Source organism: Fringilla coelebs, assembly GCF_963513975.1.
Source record: "Fringilla coelebs genome assembly, chromosome: 3".
Lineage (NCBI taxonomy): Eukaryota > Metazoa > Chordata > Aves > Passeriformes > Fringillidae > Fringilla > Fringilla coelebs.
In genome coordinates, this window is record NC_140030.1 from 388,008 (window position 1) to 409,808 (window position 21,801).

The following is a 21,801-nucleotide window of genomic DNA, read 5'->3' on the forward strand; positions in this document are numbered from 1 at the left end:
CCCCGCCCGCCGCACGCCCCGACAACACACCACCAGCCCCGCCCCGGCCCCGCTCCCGCCCGGCCCCGCGCTGCGGCCCGGCCCGCACGGCCCGGCACGGCCCGGCCCGAGCAGCGCCCGCGGACGCGCCGGGACAGCGCGGGCTTGGCGCGGGACGGGGCCCGGCATGCCGCGCGGCGCTCTCGAATTTGCATGGACACGCCCCCAGCAGCGGCAGCGCCGTTACCGGTCCCGGGCGCTCCCGCCGGCCGTGGCCGGCCCTGCCTCCCTGCCCGCGCCGTCTCCGTGCCCGCCGGACCCGCGGGAGGGTCACCCGGACGGCTCCAGCGCTGCCTCTTGATATAAAATTTCAACAGCCAAACGGAATTTTATTTTTATATCTTTTATTTTAAAGAAAGTAAGCAAGCAGCGCTGGATGGCCGGGCAGTCACCGCTCCCCTCACGGTGCACACCACTCGCACGTTCACCAGAGCATCTATACTGTTTGTAAGGCTACAAAGCATTTTACAGTGTGCTTGTGTTAGTCCGAATCAGCAAATCTCAATAAGCTGGGATCGGCAATTTCAGAATCTTCCTAGGAGGTCGTTGGCTTCCTGTCCTTCTTGTGGTCGTCTGGAGAGAGCATTTCACTGGTGTCTGCTACAGAATTTTTCTCTGGTACCAGGGCATTAAACTTTTTATTATACATAAGCATTTAGTTGCTTTATTGCAATATGCCTTAGCTTAACCACAACTTCCTCTGTTTTATTCTAAGCATCAATCATTTTTGCTACCTCATCTCTTTACTGTACTTCTATTTTTTTTTCAATGCTTTATTTGGCTATTCAGCCAGCAAGTTTCAAAACCATTCTTTGTAGTTATCCCAGGGTGCGCTTTTGCCGCAGCAGATACGAGCATTGGCTGATTCCAGTGCCAATTGACATGAATCACAAAAAACCATTTTTCACACTCTCCTTGCCGGGGCTGGTGCCTTGTTTGCCCAGCCCTGCTGAGTGCTGATGCCCTGGGCTGGTCCAGCTCCTGGTCCAGCTCCTGTCCCCGTGCCCTGGGGCTGGCTCCTGGGTCGGTCCAGCTCCCATCCCCGTGCCCTGGGGCTGGCTCCCAGGTCGGTGCAGCTCCTGTCCCCGTGCCCTGGGGCTGGCCCCTGGGTCAGTCCAGCTCCTGGTCCAGCTCTGTCCCCGTGCCCTGGGGCTGGCAAGGCCAGTGCTGTGTTTGCTGGCCATTGGCACGGCACTGCTGGGCCAGGGTGACTCACATCACCCTGCTCAGCACAGGTATGAGAACAACCACTCACTTTGAAAATTTAAAAAGGTTCGTTAAACCTTAACAACAAAAGGACTACATAAGGTAAAAGCTGCAGCCCTGGGAACTGCCCCTCGTGCACACCGTGTGGCTGGTTCATCTTCAAGATGGGTGCCCAGGCTTTTAAACCCCTGGGGGTTGCATAACCCAGCCCTGGCCCCCCCCAAGGTCTGTCAGCCAGCTCTTCTTTGCCATTTATCAGGGCAGACTGCTTTCTTGTAAGGGCATTGGGAGTCAGGTGTTGCCTGCCTCACCCCCTAAGCACCCCCTGAGCTTTTCCATGTAGAGTTTTGTGGACACCTGGTTAGAAGAGAGGGGTCATGATAAGTTGCAGCTGGTAAAGCAATAGGGTCATAGGCAAGGACACTGTCTCCTCGAGCAAGAAGTTATATAACAACAGGATAGAGAAAACAGGGTCTAGCCAGAGCAGAAAACCACAACCATCCTGAGTATGGGATAGTAGAGGTGGAGCTGACCTCCACCTGCGGACCAATGATGAGCTCTACTTTTGCCATATGTATGAACCTTATTACTATGCTTATAAAAGTATGCTTATTGCCTAAATAAAGTTGAGACTTCTTGATCAGCATCGGATGTGCTTGTCTCCCGTCAACTCCGACATTTCCATTCCCAACTGCCCCAGGTAAGGGACACCTGTGCAGCTTGTACCTGTCCTAGACAGCCCAGGCTGTCTGATGGCAACAATACGGGGGGGAAAGGGAACTGTGGGGAGAGCAGAGGGCATCTAAACTACAATAACATAACTATACATCACTAAAGCTTTTTTTAATATTCACACAATAGTTATCTTTTAATTGCGAGAGCAAATAATCTCATTATCCATCTGTCACACAGGGGTCCCTGGTGCCCAGGAGCTCAGGGCCCATTGTCACTGCAGCCTGGGTGTCCCATTGCCCCACTTGTCTGCTTGGGGATATTTGCAAACCCAGGGCTCTGGGAATATTTCTCCATCTGCTCTGGGGTGTCCTGATCCCCAGGGGAGCACTGACTTCGACCCTCATCCATGGAGAAAGTTTCCCAGACTTCAAGATAGACTAGAGTCCACAAAAGTGTGCAATAGATTATAGAGAGCAGTGGAGGTGTGTCACTTGGTGAGAAATTGAGGTTTTGGGATTTTTAGTATGTCGTGGATGGAAGCAAGATGGAGGGCCCAGGGTGTCGCCCTGGACTTCATGCTTCTTCCTCCTTCTCCATGGGTTTGGGTGGCATTTTGTAATTGGGCAGAAAAATCCACATTGCAGCTCTGTGGGAACAGTTATTTGGTTAAAAGGGAAAATAATCCAAGTGTCAGCTCTTAATTGGACAGTTTAGTCTTAAAAGATCGTGTAACAAGAGTTTGCTGGCCATTTAGTGCCTTCTAATGAAAAGCCTCTGAACTCACAGTAGTGAGACTGTTTTACTGAGAAGAAATAATAAACACCTGAGTCCCAACAGTTATCTTTTCAGTACCTTTTCTTATCAGTAAAACAGTCTCACTACCGTGAATTCGGCAGCTTTTCATTAGAAGGCACTAAATGGCTAACTAACTCTTGTTACAAAGTCTTTTAAAGTTATTCTATCCAATTAAGAGCTAACACCTAGATTATTTTCCCTGTTAAGCCAATAACTGATCCCACAGAGCTGCAATGCGGACTTTTCTGCCCAGTTACAAAATGCCACCCAAACCCATGGAGAAGGAGGAAGAACAAGCCCAGGATGACACCCTGTGCCCTCCATCTTCCTTCCATCCACAACATCTAAAAATCCCAAAACCTCAATTTCCCACCCAGTGACACACCCTCACTCCTCTCTATAATCTATTTCACACTTGTGTGGATTCCAGTCTGTCTTGAAATTTAGGAAACTTTCTCCACGAATGAGGGTCAGAGTCAGTGCAGCCCTGGGGGTCAGGGCACCCCAGAGCAGACAGGGGAATATTCCCTGTGGTGCCCTGGGTTTCCACAGGGCCCTGTGGGGACGTGGTGGCTCTGGGGTGAAGTTAAAATCGGTGTTTGCTGGCCCCTCCTACCACCTGGAGTGTGAATGGGAATTTCCATGGCACTGTGTGCTCCTGGGTGTTAGGAAAATTAATCCACAAACACCCGAGGTTTGTGTCCAAAAGCAGACAGAGCAGCCCCTATTTGGCTTTATTCCAATAAAGGGACAGGCCATGGGCCATTCCCCTGGGGTCTCCCCAATTCTTGGAGGACGCAGCCTCCTTCTTATCCCAATTTCCCGGCCACATTTCCTTTCTCTCCTTCCTCATTTCTGAGGTACTGGAGAGGTTCAGACTTCCCAAAACACCTGACACCAGAGATTTCCCCTCTAATGTACAACCCTCTCTTTTAATTTTTAATTCTTACGGAATTTAGGGGTATTTTTTCTTCCCCATTGTTTCTTTCAATGTCTAATTTCATTTATCAGTAAACCTAAAATTTATTTGTAAAGCAAATATCTTTTTCCATTAATCAATCAGTGAATCCTTCCCATTGTTTCTTTTATCTCCCAGTGCTGGTTTTACCTGCCAGCAGACCCACAGTTTGTTTGTTGAGACAAAATCCACCGTTCCTCTCTCTCACGGGCAAGCCCTGCATGGGCTGGCACTGTGCTGCTGCCCGTGCCAAACCCGCTCGGTGCAGGGGGGCTGGGCCAGGAGGGGCTCTGTGCGGGGACAGTGCAGGTGCCACCCTGTCACCAGTGCTGAGCCCAGTGCCAGCCTCTGTCACCCAGCGAGGTGCCACCCTGTCACCCTGTGCTGAGCCCTGGACAAGCCACAGTCACCCAGCGAGGTGCCATGCCACCCTGTCACCCTGTGCTGAGCCCAGTGCCAGCCACTGTCACCCACCGAGGTGCCACCCTGTCACCCAGTGCTGAGCCCAGTACCAGCCACTGCCACCCAGCGAGGTGCCACCCTGCCACCAGTGCTGAGCCGTGTACAAGCCACTGCCACCCAGCGAGGTGCCACCCTGTCACCCTGTGATGAGCTCAGTACCAGCCACTGCCACCCAGCGAGGAGCCACCCTGTCACCCTGTGCTGAGCCCTGGACAAGCCTCTGTCACCCAGCGAGGTGCCATGCCACCCTGTCACCCTGTGCTCAGCCCAGTGCCAGCCACTGTCACCCAGCCAGGTGCCACCCTGTCACCAGTGCTGAGCCCAGTACCAGCCACTGCCACCCAGCGAGGTGCCAGCCTGTCACCAGTGCTGAGCTCAGTACCAGCCATGGTCACCCAGCGAGGAGCCACCCTGTCACCCAGTGCTGAGCCCAGTACCAGCCACTGTCACCCAGCGAGGTGCCACCCTGTCACCCTGTGCTGAGCCCTGGACAAGCCTCTGTCACCCAGCGAGGTGCCACCCTGTCACCCTGTGCTGAGCCCAGTACCAGCCACTGTCACCCAGCGAGGTGCCACCCTGTCACCCTGTGCTCAGCCCAGTGCCAGCCACTGTCACCCAGCGAGGTGCCACCCTGTCACCCTGTGCTCAGCCCAGTACCAGCCACTGTCACCCAGCGAGGTGCCACCCTGTCACCCTGTACTGAGCCCAGTGCCAGCCTCTGTCATCCAGCGAGGTGCCACCCTGTCACCCTGTGCTGAGCCCAGTACCAGCCACTGTCACCCAGCGAGGTCCTGCGCAGCCCCGCTGCCCCGCCCGTCTCTCGGAGCCCTGTGTCCCTTTCCCTCGGCAGGCTCAGCCACCAGCGGGGCTCTCGGTGTCCCTGGCACAGCCCTGCTCGCCCCCGGCCCCTGCGCTGCCCCACGGCGCCTCTCCCGTTGGCGGCCCCGTGGTGGCCGCGCTCGGCCGTTGCTGCGGCTCTGGCCCGGCCCCGCTGTGCTCTGACACCGAGTCCCGGGCAGCGAGGCGGCACCGGCACCGGCACCGAGACCCGGTCCGGGACCGGGAGCAGGGAGCGGGACCAGGACCCGGACCCGGACCCGGACCAGGAGCGGCAGCCGGCTCCGGTCAGCGAGGGGGCGGGGCCTGGAAGGGCGGGGCGGGGGGCGGGGCAGTAGGAGCGCGCGGCAGAAGCGGCAACAGCGGCGCGGGCCGGATCGGTGGGCGTGTCCATGCAGATTTGCGAGCGCCGCGCGGCATGCCGGGCCTCGTCCCGCGCCAAGCCCGCGCTGTCCCGGCGCGTCCGCGGGCGCTGCTCGGGCCGGGCCGTGCCGGGCCGTGCGGGCCGGGCCGCAGCGCGGGGCCGCGCGGGAGCGGGGCCGGGGCGGGGCTGGTCGTGTGTTGTCGGGGCGTGCGGCGGGCGGGGCCGGCGGGCGGGGTGCGGTGTCGGGCATACTTACCTGGCAGGGGAGACACCATGATCAGGCAGGTGGTTTTCCCAGGGCGAGGCTCATCCCTTGCACTCCGGGTGTGCTGACCCCTGCGATTTCCCCAAATGCGGGAAACTCGACTGCATAATTTGTGGTAGTGGGGGACTGCGTTCGCGCTCTCCCCTGGTCTTGCTGGTTTAAAGAACAGATTAAAGATTCGGGGCCCGGACCGTGTCTGATGCTGTGAGCGTCTGACGCTGCTCTCGGCGCGCTTGGTGTGGATGCGGCCCGCGTTGCCCAGCCGCCCCTCGGGGCGCACTCGCTCTCTCTCTGTCTGTCTGTCTGTCTGGCCGCTCGCTGTCCCGGCCGTGCACAACCAAAGGACGTTCGCAGTCCCTCGGCAGCGCTCGGGTTTCGCCTCTCTCCTTGCCCGCTCCCGGCCCAGCAGCGCTCGAAGCGGCCCCGGCCCGGCCCGCGCTCGCCTTTGGCTTTAGGGCAGACCCCGCGCCCCGCTCCCATCGCCGCCACGGATGGGAGGAGGAATTCCGTCCGCCTCGCCTTTGGGCACTGCTACCAGAAATCCAACAGAGCTCCGCAGCGCCTCTGGCTGCTCGGTCAGCAGGAATTGGTGATTACGGCGTGCCGGGCGCATCAGGGATAACTCCTGCCTTCCGTGCGGGCCTTGCTCGTGAGAGGAAAGACGTGTGCTAAAGTCTTTACAAATTATTTTATGGCTGAAGCTGTGGCTGCTAACGTCTTTGAAGTGGTCCCAATGCCTCCACTGACTTTGGGCCGCCGGCTTGCTGCAGAGCCCAGACAGTTTGGCTGCTGAAGGAGCCAAGGCTCTGCACAAGGCTGAGCTCCTGAACTTGGGGGTAAAATAACGGGGGCAAGGTGGCTCGGGAGGGCTGCGCCTTCCTGGTACCTCAGCCAGTGGGGAAAGGAAGAGGGCAGCGTGCAGCTGGGAGCTGGGATAAAAGGAGACTGCACCCTCCAAAAACCCGGCAGAGAAAACCCCACACACGTGTGCTCCAGTGGACTCTCGGCCTTTATTCAAATAAAGCTTAAGAACTCCTCTGTCTCCCTTTTGGACATTAACCTCTGGTGTTTGTAGATTTTCCTGACAGTTACACAGGTAGTTCCCTTATCTAGCGTTACAACATGTTTATTAGTTTACTTTCTAAGATATCATTTACATTTTCTCAAAAATGCTTTTCATAACTTCGCCCACTCATTTTGAGTTATTTCATTCTGTCTGCTGTTATCTTTTATCATAAACAGTTCCTTACACGCTTTTCTAGTGGTCGTTGCCAAGCTGTCTTGCCTTGGCTTCTGGCAAACTTTTTCTTGGCAGCTCCTCTTTTCTCGCTAGCTCCACTGCTTGTTCTTTTCAGACCGGCTTTTTGTATATTTGCAGCTAAAAGCGTCCTTTGTTGTGCTCTCTCGTTTGTTACGATTAAGCACCACATTGTGCACAGTTTGTTCTGTTCAGCACAAAGGGGATGAATTTCCTTTTATATCAACTCACACGGTGCACAAGGACACGTTCCCGCCGATGGAAGTGCGGCAGCACTCACGAACCCGATCGGTGAGACCCGGGCAGCGACCGCCGAGCGGGACCGGCATCTCTGGGCCTGAGCGGCGAACCGCTCGGAACCGCTCTCCGCCAGGCGTTCACCGGCCCGCAGATCGGGGTGGGACCGGCCAGGACCATCCCGGCTCCAGACAGGGCGGTCCTGACCGCCGCTCGGCAGCCGCTCTCCAATTCCAGCGGGGAATAACCCCGCACAGGCAGAGCTCGCTTGCAGAGGGCACGGCGGGAGACGTTTCACGACCCCGGCATTCCCTAAGCCAACTACCGGGGAAAGGACGGGGACGCTCTGACCACCCCGGTAAGGCGGTTCAGCGCCAAGCTGCCCGCTGTCCCACAAATGCACCTGCAACGCAACACCGGCCTGTGCTACCAGTCCTTCCTGGAAGGATGCTCTGCAGATAATCTGAAACGATTTGTCTGTTCTTCCACCGGCAAGACCAGGGGAGAGCGCGAACGCAGTCCCCCACTACCACAAATTATGCAGTCGAGTTTCCCGCATTTGGGGAAATCGCAGGGGTCAGCACACCCGGAGTGCAAGGGATGAGCCTCGCCCTGGGAAAACCACCTGCCTGATCATGGTGTCTCCCCTGCCAGGTAAGTATGCCCGATTCCGCACCCCGCCCGCCGGCCCCGCCCGCCGCACGCCCCGACAACACACCACCAGCCCCGCCCCGGCCCCGCTCCCGCCCGGCCCCGCGCTGCGGCCCGGCCCGCACGGCCCGGCACGGCCCGGCCCGAGCAGCGCCCGCGGACGCGCCGGGACAGCGCGGGCTTGGCGCGGGACGAGGCCCGGCATGCCGCGCGGCGCTCGCAAATCTGCATGGACACGCCCACCGATCCGGCCCGCGCCGCTGTTGCCGCTTCTGCCGCGCGCTCCTGCTGCCCCGCCCCCCGCCCCGCCCTTCCAGGCCCCGCCCCGTCGCTGACCGGAGCCGGCTGCCGCTCCTGGTCCGGGTCCGGGTCCGGGTCCGGTTCTTGGTCCTGCTCTCTGCTCCCGGTCCCGGACCGGGTCTCGGTGCCGGTGCCGGTGCCGCCTCGCTGCCCGGGACTCGGTGTCAGAGCACAGCGGGGCCGGGCCAGAGCCGCAGCAACGGCCGAGCGCGGCCACCACGGGGCCGCCAACGGGAGAGGCGCCGTGGGGCAGCGCAGGGGCCGGGGGCGAGCAGGGCTGTGCCAGGGACACCGAGAGCCCCGCTGGTGGCTGAGCCTGCCGAGGGAAAGGGACACAGGGCTCCGAGAGACGGGCGGGGCAGCGGGGCTGCGCAGGACCTCGCTGGGTGACAGTGGCTGGCACTGGGCTCAGCACTGGTGACAGGGTGGCACCTCGCTGGGTGACAGTGGCTGGTACTGGGCTCAGCACAGTCCAGGACAGCACATCGACAGGGTGGCACCTACACAGTCTGTTGCACTGTGATTTCAGGGTTTACCCCAGAACCCGGGTCCCTCCCCTGAAGATTCCCTCCCAGGTGTGTCAGTCACCTCTCCTTTCCCCTCCCTGACCCCTCCCAGCACTGTCAGTCAGTCCTGGAATTTCAGAAGAGCACTGAGTGACGGGCAGATTCAAAGGATGCCCTCCACCCCTGGTGGGCACTGGGCCATCCAGGTGTCCTTTGTCCCTTGAGACCTCCTCTCCTGTCCTGGCTGGTGGCTCCCTGCCCCTTCCCTCCCCCTCTCCCGGGTAAAAAGAGCCAGGAACCACACAGTCCGGGAGTTCTGGTGGAGCTGTTGCTGGATCCAGAGGCCTGTGGGCCAGAATAAAGCTCTGGATCCAAACCCTCCATCAGAACCCACTCCTTTCCTTCACCATCCCCTTAAAGCTTCTCCACCAGAGGGAAACCTGAGGGGCAGCCCCTGCTATGGGGGGAGGCTCCATCCCAGCACCACCAGAGCTCCTGCACACCTGGACTTGTGCCCACGTGCCCAGGGCAGCACCCAGCCAGCCAAAAGTGTCTGTGGGGTGAAACACCACCCAGCCATGGCCAAAAGTGTCTGTGGGGTGAAACACCACACAGCCATGGCCAAAAGTGTCTGTGGGGTGAAACACCACCCAGCCATGGCCAAAAGTGTCTGTGGGGTGAAACACCACACAGCCATGGCCAAAAGTGTCTGTGGGGTGAAACACCACCCAGCCATGGCCAAAAGTGTCTGTGGGGTGAAACACCACACAGCCATGGCCAAAAGTGTCTGTGGGGTGAAACACCACACTGCTGCTGTTTGGTTCAGCACCAATGGCCTGACGTGCCAATGCACGTCCCGCCCAGCTATGTTTGCAATATTCCAATAGAGGAGTTCTTCAACTGGTCAAATAAAGGCCAAGAGTCCACTGGAGCACACGTGTGTGGGGTTTTCTCTGCCGGGTTTTTGGAGGGTGCAGCCTCCTTTTATCCCAGCTCCCAGCTGCACGTTGCCCTCTTCCTTTCCCCACTGGCTGAGGTACCAGGAAGGCGCAGCCCTCCCGAGCCACCTTGCCCCCGTTATTTTACCCCCAAGTTCAGGAGCTCAGCCTTGTGCAGAGCCTTGGCTCCTTCAGCAGCCAAACTGTCTGGGCTCTGCAGCAAGCCGGCGGCCCAGAGTCAGTGGAGGCATTGGGACCATTTCAAAGACGTTAGCAGCCACAGCTTCAGCCATAAAATAATTTGTAAAGACTTTAGCACACGTCTTTCCTCTCACGAGCAAGGCCCGCACGGAAGGCAGGAGTTATCCCTGATGCGCCCGGCACGCCGTAATCACCAATTCCTGCTGACCGAGCAGCCAGAGGCGCTGCGGAGCTCTGTTGGATTTCTGGTAGCAGTGCCCAAAGCCGAGGCGGACGGAATTCCTCCTCCCATCCGTGGCGGCGATGGGAGCGGGGCGCGGGGTCTGCCCTAAAGCCAAAGGCGAGCGCGGGCCGGGCCGGGGCCGCTTCGAGCGCTGCTGGGCCGGGAGCGGGCAACGAGAGAGGCGAAACCCGAGCGCTGCCGAGGGACTGCGAACGTCCTTTGGTTCTGCACGGCCGGGACAGCGAGCGGCCAGACAGACAGACAGACAGACAGAGAGCGAGTGCGCCGCGAAGGGCGGCTGGGCAACGCGGGCCGGATCGAAATGAACCGCGCCGAAAGCAGCTTCAGACGCTCACGGCACCAGACACGGTCCGGGCCCCGCATCTTTAACCTGTTCTTTAACCACGATGCCAGGGGAGAGCGCGAACGCAGTCCCCCACTACCACAAATTATGCAGTCGAGTTTCCCGCATTTGGGGAAATCGCAGGGGTCAGCACACCCGGAGTGCAAGGGATGAGCCTCGCCCTGGGAAAACCACCTGCCTGATCATGGTGTCTCCCCTGCCAGGTAAGTATGCCCGACACCGCACCCCGCCCGCCGGCCCCGCCCGCCGCACGCCCCGACAACACACGACCAGCCCCGCCCCGGCCCCGCTCCCGCCCGGCCCCGCGCTGCGGCCCGGCCCGCACGGCCCGGCACGGCCCGGCCCGAGCAGCGCCCGCGGACGCGCCGGGACAGCGCGGGATGGCGCGGGACGGGGCCCGGCATGCCGCGCGGCGCGCGTAAATCTGCATGGACACGCCCACCTGCTCCCGCTCCATGCTCCCCGTCCCGGTGCCGGTGCCGGTGCCGCCGTGCTGCCCGGGACTCGGTGTCAGAGCACAGCGGGGCCGGGCCAGAGCCGCAGCAACGGCCGAGCGCGGCCACCACGGGGCCGCCAACGGGAGAGGCGCCGTGGGGCAGCGCAGGGGCCGGGGGCGAGCAGGGCTGTGCCAGGGACACCGAGAGCCCCGCTGGTGGCTGAGCCTGCCGAGGGAAAGGGACACAGGGCTCCGAGAGACGGGCGGGGCAGCGGGGCTGCGCAGGACCTCGCTGGGTGACAGTGGCTGGCACTGGGCTCAGCACAGGGTGACAGGGTGGCACCTCGCTGGGTGACAGTGGCTGGTACTGGTCTCAGCACAGTCCAGGCCAGCACATCGACAGGGTGGCACCTACACAGTCAGTTGCGCTGTGATTTCAGGGTTTACCCCAGAACCCGGCTCCCTTCCCTGAAGATTCCCTCCCAGGTGTGTCAGTCACCTCTCCTTTCCCCTCCCTGACCCCTCCCAGCACTCTCTGTCAATCCTGGAATTCCAGAAGGGCATTGAGTGATTGTCAGATTCAAAGGATGCCCTCTAACCCTGGTGGGCACTGGGCCATCCAGGTGTCCTCTGTCCCTTGAGACCTCCTCTCCTGTACCTGGCTGGTGGCTCCCTGCCCCTTCCCTCCCCCTGTCCCGGGTAAAAAGAGCCAGGAACCACACAGTCCGGGAGTTCTGGTGGAGCTGTTGCTGGATCCAGAGGCCTGTGGGCCAGAATAAAGCTCTGGATCCAAACCCTCCATCAGAACCCACTCCTTTCCTTCACCATCCCCTTAAAGCTTCTCCACCAGAGGGAACCCTGAGGAGCAGCCCCTGTTATGGGGGGAAGCTCCATCCCAGCCCCACCAGAGCTCCTGCACGCCTGGACTTGTGCCCACGTGCCCAGGGCAGCACCCAGCCAGCCCAAAGTGTCTGTGGGGTGAAACACCACACAGCCATGGCCAAAAGTGTCTGTGGGGTGAAACACCACACAGCCATGGCCAAAAGTGTCTGTGGGGTGAAACACCACACAGCCATGGCCAAAAGTGTCCCTGGGGTGAAACACCTCACAGCCATGGCCAAAAGTGTCTGTGGGGTGAAACACCACACTGCCATGGCCAAAGGTGTCTCTGGGGTGAAACACCACCCAGCCATGGCCAAAAGTGTCTGTGGGGTGAAACACCACACTGCTGCCGTTTGGTTCAGCACCAATGGCCAGACGAGCCAATGCACGTCCCGCCCAGCTATGTTTGCAATATTCCAATAGAGGAGTTCTTCAACTGGTCAAATAAAGGCCGAGGGTCCACTGGAGCACACGTGTGTGGGGTTTTCTCTGCCGGGTTTTTGGAGGGTGCAGCCTCCTTTTATCCCAGCTCCCAGCTGCACGTTGCCCTCTTCCTTTCCCCACTGGCTGAGGTACCAGGAAGGCGCAGCCCTCCCGAGCCACCTTGCCCCCGTTATTTTACCCCCAAGTTCAGGAGCTCAGCCTTGTGCAGAGCCTTGGCTCCTTCAGCAGCCAAACTGTCTGGGCTCTGCAGCAAGCCGGCGGCCCAAAGTCGGTGGAGGCATTGGGACCATTTCAAAGACGTTAGCAGCCACAGCTTCAGCCATAAAATAATTTGTAAAGACTTTAGCACACGTCTTTCCTCTCACGAGCAAGGCCCGCACGGAAGGCAGGAGTTATCCCTGATGCGCCCGGCACGCCGTAATCACCAATTCCTGCTGACCGAGCAGCCAGAGGCGCTGCGGAGCTCTGTTGGATTTCTGGTAGCAGTGCCCAAAGCCGAGGCGGACGGAATTCCTCCTCCCATCCGTGGCGGCGATGGGAGCGGGGCGCGGGGTCTGCCCTAAAGCCAAAGGCGAGCGCGGGCCGGGCCGGGGCCGCTTCGAGCGCTGCTGGGCCGGGAGCGGGCAACGAGAGGGGCGAAACCCGAGCGCTGCCGAGGGACTGCGAACGTCCTTTGGTTGTGCACGGCCGGGACAGCGAGCGGCCAGACAGACAGACAGAGAGCGAGTGCGCCGCGAAGGGCGGCTGGGCAACGCGGGCCGGATCGAAATGAACCGCGCCGAGAGCAGCTTCAGACGCTCACGGCACCAGACACGGTCCGGGCCCCGCACCTTCGGTCTGTTCTTTAACCACGATGCCAGGGGAGAGCGCGAACGCAGTCCCCCACTACCACAAATTATGCAGTCGAGTTTCCCGCATTTGGGGAAATCGCAGGGGTCAGCACACCCGGAGTGCAAGGGATGAGCCTCGCCCTGGGAAAACCACCTGCCTGATCATGGTGTCTCCCCTGCCAGGTAAGTATACCCGACACCGCACCCCGCCCGCCGGCCCCGCCCGCCGCACGCCCCGACAACACACCACCAGCCCCGCCCCGGCCCCGCTCCCGCCCGGCCCCGCGCTGCGGCCCGGCCCGCACGGCCCGGCACGGCCCGGCCCGAGCAGCGCCCGCGGACGCGCCGGGACAGCGCGGGCTTGGCGCGGGACGAGGCCCGGCATGCCGCGCGGCGCTCGAAAATCTGCATGGACACGCCTACAACCGCAGCGTCACGGCACCGACCCCCTGCCCGGCTCTGATTTGCATGGCCACGCCCTCAGCCCAACTCCGCCTCGTCTCTCGCTCTCGTGTTCGCGCCCCCTGGCGGCGCGGCGGAGCGCCCCCCGCCCGGCCCGGGAGCGTCCGGATCCTCCCGAACGGAACCGGACCCGGAACGGAACCAGATCCGGAACGGAACCGGACCGGAACGGAACCAGATCCCGAACGGAACCGGACCGGAACGGAACCAGATCCGGAACGGAACCGGACCGGAACGGAACCAGATCCCGAACGGAACCGGACCCGGAACGGAACTGGACTTGGAACGGAACCGGACCCGGAACGGAACCAGATCTCGCACGGATTCCCATCTGGAACGGAACCCCATCCCGAATGGATCCAGACCCCGAATGGATCCTGTGGCCGAACGGAACCCGACCCTAATGCATTCCACTGACGAATGGAACCGGATCCCGAACGGATCCTGACCCAAACGGATCCAGTCCATTAATGGACCCAGATCCCGAACGCATCCAGATCCCAAACAGAACCAGACCCCGAATGGATCCCAATCCTGAACGGACCCAGATCCCGATTGGACCTGACCCGGCACGGGAAGCCGGCTCGGCGCTGTCTCACACGGTGCTGCTCGCGCTCCGTGCCAGCTCTGGGATGGAAACTGCCGGAAGGACGGGGGGCAGAGAGGATGGGGATTGCCCAGGGGGTGCCCGCAGCCGCGGGAGGAAGAGCAAGGGAAGGAGAAGAGCCACAAGAAATGACCAAATCTGTGCCAGGGGCAGAAATGACCAAATCTGTGCCAGGGGCAGAAATGACCAAATCTGTGCCAGGGGCAGAAATGACCAAATCTGTGCCAGGAACAGAAATGACCAATTCTGTGTGTCATGAGCCATCTTTACAAATGGGTTTGTGATGGTTTGTGGATTGATCTCAGGGTGCAAAAAAGAACCGACACGGTACAAGAGGGTTTGCAATGATATTTAAAACAAATGCACCTTTATTGAATGACCACAGCAAAATGCAATGGAGGGATTAAGAGAGAGAAAAAGATAGAGAAAGGGAGAGAAAAGAGGGGGGTAGGGATATAGCTACCAAACGTAGAGATGAAGTCCTTTGGTCCAGTCCAGTCGAGGATCTGCCTGTTACGTCTCTAGCTAACTCAGAGGTTTTTATTGTGATAAGTCTATTGGTAATTGGGGGGGTTGGGAACAGATACAGTAAGGAACAGATGTAACAGGTAGTCCATGTTCTCAGCAGTAAGCAAGAGCCCATGTCTTTGTGCTCCAGTGGTCACAACCTGCAGGCAAACAACCCCACACACCTCCCTGGGTTCGGGGTGTCAGTCCCACTCCTTGGAAAGGGCATTTTCACATGGGGGTTTTATGTCTCTGTCCCAGATGGAGAGGCTTCTTACAGCTCAGTCTGTCTGTCACGGTGGTTCAAACGAGTGAGAGGGGTCTTCTGTGGGGGACCACCCAAAAGCTCAGGAGAAGTCCAGCCAGGCCGAGAGGTGGGACAGCTTCCAAGGCTGTTCTTGCAAAAAGGGCGCAGTGCCCTCTTCTTCTTCTCATCGGGCTCAGTGTAGCATGCAGCAAACACACCTGTGAAAAGAATAGCTGAGCAATGCTCTCAGGCCTCAGGGCCTTCGTGTAAGTGTCTCTTACAAATCCTGAGATTTTAGACAGGGGGGTCTTTTCTCCAGTGGTCCCCCAATGACCCCCAATGACACCCAAATATCCCAAATATCGCAGCGGGGGCTGCAGGCAGGACGGGCTGAGCACGGACACGAGGGAAAAGCAGAAGGGGAGGAAGCTGGGCAGGGCTGAAGGGGACTGCAGGCATCTCCTGTCTCCCTGAATCCTTTGGGTGCACTTGAGCCAGGAATGGAGCCCTGGATTTTCTAGTGGACACTGGAATATCCTGCTCTGAAGTTACTGGCTGTGAGGGACCTTGGAGTAAAAGGTTGGTGTTGTTCCTGCAGCGGGAGGAAATCCCTCAGGGCAGGAACTCCTCAGAGAAGGAAATCCCTCAGGGCAGGAAATCCCTCGGACATCCCATGGAATTCGGGACTGGGAATGCAGAAGGAGCCCATGGCTTCCCCACGGCCCCAGTGCCCTTTGCCACGGCTCGGGCGGGGTTTGCTGGGCAAGGTAAACGCACAATTAACTTTCCCAAAGTGAATGCACAATTAACTTTCCCAAAGTGAATGCACAATTAACTTCTCCAAGGTGACGCACAATTAACCTTCCCAAAGTAAACACACAATTAACTTTTCCAAGGTGAATGCACAATTAACTTTCCCAAAGGACTCTGGGCAGGGTGCATATTCCCCTGGAAAAGGCATGGGAAGTGCAGCTCTGCCCGTTCACCCAGGGAAAGCTTTAGGGTTTCTCTTTGAGCGAGGTCTTAGGAGCTCTCAGAGAATTTATTCCACTAGAGAAAGCTCAGCTACCACCAACGGCATAAAATTAGCAGGATGGCTTCTGAGGTAGTGTTGGAAACAGAAAAAGGTTGAATAAAGGGCAAAATAACAAAGCTCTTACAGAGAAAACTGAGCCAGGTGTGAAATACAAAGCTGTGTTTCGTGTCTGGCACAGAAAGGAAATGTGTGTATTTGTGATTGTGATATGTGTGGACACTGACCATGGGACAGCTGTGAATTCTAATAATAACTGAGGAAAGTAAAGCATGGAAAAAGGCCTTTGAACCTAGCATTAGTTTGTAATTAACCTGGATTGATTTAGGAGCATTTGAATTACAGCATTCAGGAGGGTGCTCTTTGCTTGTAGTCAGGCCTTAAAGTGTGCTGCAATAATAACCTTTTAAAGTATAATTTTAAAATATTGTTTGTATCCTTGAAACTATAGCTTTGGAATATATAGAAAGGAAATGTGCTTATCTCACTCCTTAACAAAACTGAGAAAAACAGCTTGAGAAGGGAAGATGGACATCATCTCAAGGATTTACAGCTTCACCAAGGGAAGCTGGACATCTCTGTTGTGAGATTTATAGTCATTGTAATTAAAAAGGGGGACCCACATCTGGGGAGCTGGACTTCACCAGATGGGATTCATCATTGCTCTTGTGGAAACTGGACCAACATCTCAGAGGCTGCCACCACCATCTAGGAGTCCTCCTTTTTTTGGGACGCATCCTGAGAAAAACTAAATCACAGTAGTGCATAGAATTGTGACGTAAACAAGTAGAAATAGAAACTGCTGAGAGAGCTTCTGAGTACCCCTACAAATACCTGTAAGCCCAAATATTGGGGTGCAGTTGGAGGGAAAACTGCTTCCACTGTACCCAGCGCTGTTTTGCTCATACTTTACCATCATTAATTAATAAATTGATTGTTGCTTGAATATTGGCCTAGTCAAGCTTCTTATTTATAACACAGGGGCAAGAGGTTCCTGCTCCTGCTAAAATACCCCACAAAAGCAATTATTTCCTTCGTTCTCTTCTTTTTCTAGTGAATTACCTAAGTGAGACTTTTTAGCCTTTGTCTCATTAGGTAACCTTAGCTTTGAGCTGAAGTCTTAAAGGTCCTACGAGGTGTCTATGGGGAGAGAAACTTCTGGGCTTTTTGCCTTTTTAAACAGACAAGGAATAATTGAATCCCTCCCTCACCAGAGAGCACATTCCTACATCCAGGTGCCCTCACACCCCTGGTTTGGGCTTTGGGGGCCCTGGGGCAGGAGAGGAACGAGAGTCCCCCGGAGGCTGAGCTGAAGCTGGGTGTGACAGACAGACGCCCTTTGGGGCTGAGTGTGACAGACGGATTCCCTTTGGGGCCGGGTGTGACAGACAGACTCCTTTTGGGGCCGGGTGTGACAGACGGACGCCCTTTGGGGCCAGGTGGGACAGACGGACGCCCTTTGGGGCCAGGTGGGACAGACGGACGCCCTTTGGGGCCAGGTGGGACAGACGGACGCCCTTGGGGCCAGGTGTGACAGACGGACGCCCTTTGGGGCCGGGTGTGGCAGACGCTTCTCTCGCAGCCCTGCGGGTGAACAGAGCCAGCCGCCCTTCCTGTGCCCCGGAGCGGGAAAACCAGGCTCAGAGTGGGAAATGATAGCTCAGGTTTGAACGGAACTCTGCCGATTTCCAGCTGTTCATCGGTGCCGGCAGACCGAACCGGTGTCCCACCGATTCTCCCGCCCGGCCGATCGTTTGTCCGAGGGCAAAGAGAGACCCGGGAGGAGCGGGCGGTGCGGACCGGAGACACCGGGCGGAGCACGGCAGCACCGAGCAGTGCCCGGGTAGAAGGAAACTCCGGCAGCGGGAGACGGCGGCACCGAGCCCTTGGGCACCGGCCGGGAACAGAGCCCGGCCCGGGGCAGCGGCCCCGCGGCTCTCGGGGCTCCCGGCCCGGGCGGGGCGAGAGCGGCGGGGGCGGGGCGAGCGGGGAGATGGGCGTGTCCATGCAGATTTGCGAGCGCCGCGCGGCATGCCGGGCCCCGTCCCGCGCCAAGCCCGCGCTGTCCCGGCGCGTCCGCGGGCGCTGCTCGGGCCGGGCCGTGCCGGGCCGTGCGGGCCGGGCCGCAGCGCGGGGCCGGGCGGGAGCGGGGCCGGGGCGGGGCTGGTCGTGTGTTGTCGGGGCGTGCGGCGGGCGGGGCCGGCGGGCGGGGTGCGGTGTCGGGCATACTTACCTGGCAGGGGAGACACCATGATCAGGCAGGTGGTTTTCCCAGGGCGAGGCTCATCCCTTGCACTCCGGGTGTGCTGACCCCTGCGATTTCCCCAAATGCGGGAAACTCGACTGCATAATTTGTGGTAGTGGGGGACTGCGTTCGCGCTCTCCCCTGGTCTCGCTGGTTAATGACAGATCCGAAGTGTAGAGCGATTTTAAACTACTGACACCGCCGCGTTCTTCCCCCCTCCCGTTTTCGGAGCCCCGCTGCCTCCCGGTCCGTCGCCGTTCCCCACGGTTGCAGCGGTGACCGCGGGCGGGAAGGTCCCAGCGCGGACGCTCCGCCGCCCCCCTCCGCGCGTGGGCCCGAACGCAGCCGGAGCGGGGAGGATGCTGTGAAACACAGGTTCACTCTCCTATGGAAATTTTTAAAGTGTAATAAAGGATAAAAGGAGATACATACCATAAAGCAAAGGTTAATACAGCCGGCGCATTTTGGCACTCAGCCAAGAGCAGCCTCTTATCTTCGAGAATACCCTTTAAATACCTTTTAATTACATCAGCCTGTTGCATATTCATAGACCCTTATGCATATCCATAAACTAGTTTACATTTTCCAGGAACTATTTTACATGGCCCCTCCTCTGATCTGCTTTTTTGGGGCACTTGTGTTTCTTGGCTGTGATTTTGGCTCCTTTTCTTTATCGCTTCCAGTTTCTGGGCCTTGGTCCAGTCTGTCCTCAGACGGTGAGTGCTGATGGCTGGCAGATCTGTACAGGTGTCCTCATCCTGTGTGCATTGGATGTAATCCCATCCCAGCAGGCATTTTAACACAAGCACACTGATATCAGCTATTTCACTACTAATTAATAACAGAAGTAAAAACTATATCTTTATAACAAAGTTACTTTAACACTACCCCTATAAACCCACTTTAATATTCGCAAAAGGGCACTATTATAATATGTGTCTATAACAGTGGGAATTTGCACCCACCCTTCCCCCAGGAAGGAAGCAGACGGACACACAGTGAGGACCTGCAGCTTTATTGAGCCCCAGAGCTTCCAGCCCAGGCACGGCCTCCTGCCCTGCTCAGGGGCTCTTGGCCTTCCTCCGCTGGGTGCCCCACAGCAGCAGGGACAGGGACACGGTGGCAGCGCCCAGGATTCCTCCGAAGAGCAGCATGGGGAACGTGTCCTGCCCGGGACCAGGAGTGAGCACGAGGCTCCCTGCAGCCCCAGCCAGAGCCAGGGGCAGTCCCACAGGCACTCACCTCACGCAGGCACTTGTAGCCATGGAAGGGACTGTCACAGAGGCACTGGACGAGGCCGGGGCCGTCGGGGGCGCACACAGAGTTTTCAGGACATGGCCAGGCTGGCAGGGCAGAGCAGGGGGTCAGGCGCCGAGGCCGGACCCCGGTGCCAGCCCGTGCCCCCAGGGCCACTCCCACACTGTACCGAGCTGCACGGAGCTGTTGCAGGGGTTCCTCTGTGTCTGGCACAGCCGGCTGCTCCTGTCCACTGTCACGTCCTGCCAGGTGTCACTCCCGCCCGGACACTCCAGCGCCGGCGGCACCGCGCTGCGGGCACAGCTCAGCACGGGCACCGCAGGGACCCCCGCCCGCCCCCCCGGCACTCACAGGCTCTGCAGCTGGGTGAAGCCCCGGAAGGAAGCACTGGGGACAGCTGTCAGCGGGTTCTCAGTCAGGTCCCTGCGAGCACACGGAGCCTCAGTGCCACCCTGCACCCCGGGCTGGCAGGCACCGGGGGTACCCCCGGCACCGCGCTGAACTCAGGTGGTTCCCATGCCCCCCGCACCCCGCTGACCACCCGAGGCCTGGGAGTGCAGCCCTGCAGCCCTGCAGGGCTCAAAGGTCTCTGTGGAGCTGCTGAGGGAGCGCTTGGTCATTAACAAAAGCACTGACGAGCTGAGGTGTCACGGTGAGGGACAGCTTGGTCATTAACAAAAACACCGATGAGCTGAGGTGCCAACGTGAGGGACAGCTTGGTCATTAACAAAAACACTGATGAGCTGAGGTGTCACCCTGCCCTAGGGCCAGCACGGCTCACTGGGCTCATCTGGACACTGAGCCCTGAGCCCTGCCAGCGCCCTGGACGTGGCACCTGCCTGACTCCTGCCTCTCCAACCCGGGGATGAGGACACCGTGGGACTGTGGCAAAAGCCAAGATGTGACCATGTGGCTCGTCTCATGTGTCAGCACAGGCCCCCACTGGCTGTCCTGTGACAATGTGCACTATGACAGCTCCAGAAGAATTTGTCCCTTGTTCCCACTGGGCTCAGGGGTGAGGCTGCCTGGACAGACAGGTTCCAGGGCTCCCCGTCCAAAAACGGGGGCGGTTTCTGTTTGGTCACACCCTGTGGACTGTTACTGACAGCCACGAGGGCAGGGAGCAGCCAGTGCCCCTGGGACCAGCAGGGCACGGTTGTGCTGGCCTGGGCCCACAGGAATGTCCCACCAACCCTGCCCCAACCCCCTCTGCCAGCCGGGCCCAGCTCCTTGCAGGGGCAGGGCGGGGGGAACTCACAGGAAGATGGCAGCGGTGGCCTCGGCCAGTCCCGGGGGAACACTCTGCAGGGAGCAGTTGCTCAGGTCCAGCCTGGGAAGGGGCAGTGTTTGGGGACACAGTAGCATGCCTGTCCCCCACACTTTCCCCTAAGGCCCTTGTGACCCCCATCTCCGCCCCACACTGTACCTGGCGCCCCGCACCACCACCCAGGATGCTGCACCCAGGCATTCCCCAGCCCCGCCACTCCCCTGGCACCGCTGTGAACCCAAAACCCCATCCCGGCACCCTCCGTCCCCCTTCACGCAGCCCCCGACCCCCAGCGCCCCAGATTAGCCCCCAGCCTGGGCATGCCCGTCCTCCCCCGGGCCCCCCGTACCCCAGAAGCCGCCCCGGGGACGGGCCCCGCTCCCGGCAGCAGCGCCCGTCGCTCTCGGTGTCGTGCCGGGACTCACAGAACCGGGCCACGATGGAGCCGTTCCGCGGCGGCCCCGGGCAGAGCCCGCACACCTGGGGAGGTGGAGGGGGCATGGGCAGCCTCCCCCGGGATCGAGGGGGCATGGCACAGGGGCAGCCCCCGACTGCCGAGCATCCCGCCACCCCCGGCCATCCCCGACCCCCGGGCGTGACCCGAAGCCCCGGTACCGCCGCTCCCCGGAGAAGGAGAACCTCCCCGGCCTTAGGGCAACCCACGACTTCACTGACGCCCGGGCACCCCCGACCTCAGGACACCCCCGATCGGGGACTCACCGACCCTCGGTTTCCCCCGGGACCTCCCGAACCGGGCACTCCCTGACCTCTCGGCACCCCTGATCCGTGACATTCTGTGCCCACCGGAGCCCCCCGTTTCCGACCCTCCCCTCGTTTCCGTGGCCCCGTTCCCCGTGCTCACCGCGGCCCCGCGGGCGGCCCGGGGCAGCAGCAGCGGCAGCAGCAGCAGCGCGAACCCGCGCACGGCCCCGCGCATCCCCGCGCCACCGGCGGAGCCCGAGCGGGCGGCGGCAGCTCCGTGCCCGTTCCCCCCCCCCCACCGGCACAGACCGGGCGCCCTCTGGACCGGAGCCGGGCCACAGAGGACCTCCCGCAGCGCGGGCACCGGGGCGCGGTGACCGCCCGAGGGCGGAGCGCGCGGGGATGGGGACCGGGACCGGGAGCGGGACCGGGACCGGGAGCGGGACCGGGACCGGGAGCGGAGCCCCGCGCGGGCCCGCGGTGATGCCGTCAGCGGCGGGCGGGGGGAGGCGGCGGCGGGGCCGGGGATAGGGATGGGGACGGGGACCGGAGCGGAGCGGAGCCTCGCGCGGGCCCGCGGTGATGCCGTCAGCGGCGGGCGGG

At 60.0% G+C, this 21,801-nt stretch overlaps 1 protein-coding gene across 1 annotated transcript; it reads right to left on the reverse strand.

Annotated features, from left to right (window-relative positions):
• Positions 1-18,980: 18,980 nt before the first annotated feature.
• ATRAID (all-trans retinoic acid induced differentiation factor) lies at positions 18,981-21,779 on the reverse strand. Its single transcript, XM_084202028.1, has 7 exons — positions 21,359-21,779; positions 20,846-20,976; positions 20,488-20,559; positions 19,581-19,652; positions 19,399-19,520; positions 19,215-19,315; positions 18,981-19,138 (listed from the first exon to the last, which is right to left on the reverse strand). The coding sequence occupies exons 1-7, from the start codon at positions 21,431-21,433 to the stop codon at positions 19,034-19,036; spliced, it is 678 nt and encodes a 225-aa protein (XP_084058154.1). The 5' UTR covers positions 21,434-21,779; the 3' UTR covers positions 18,981-19,033.
• Positions 21,780-21,801: the final 22 nt, after the last annotated feature.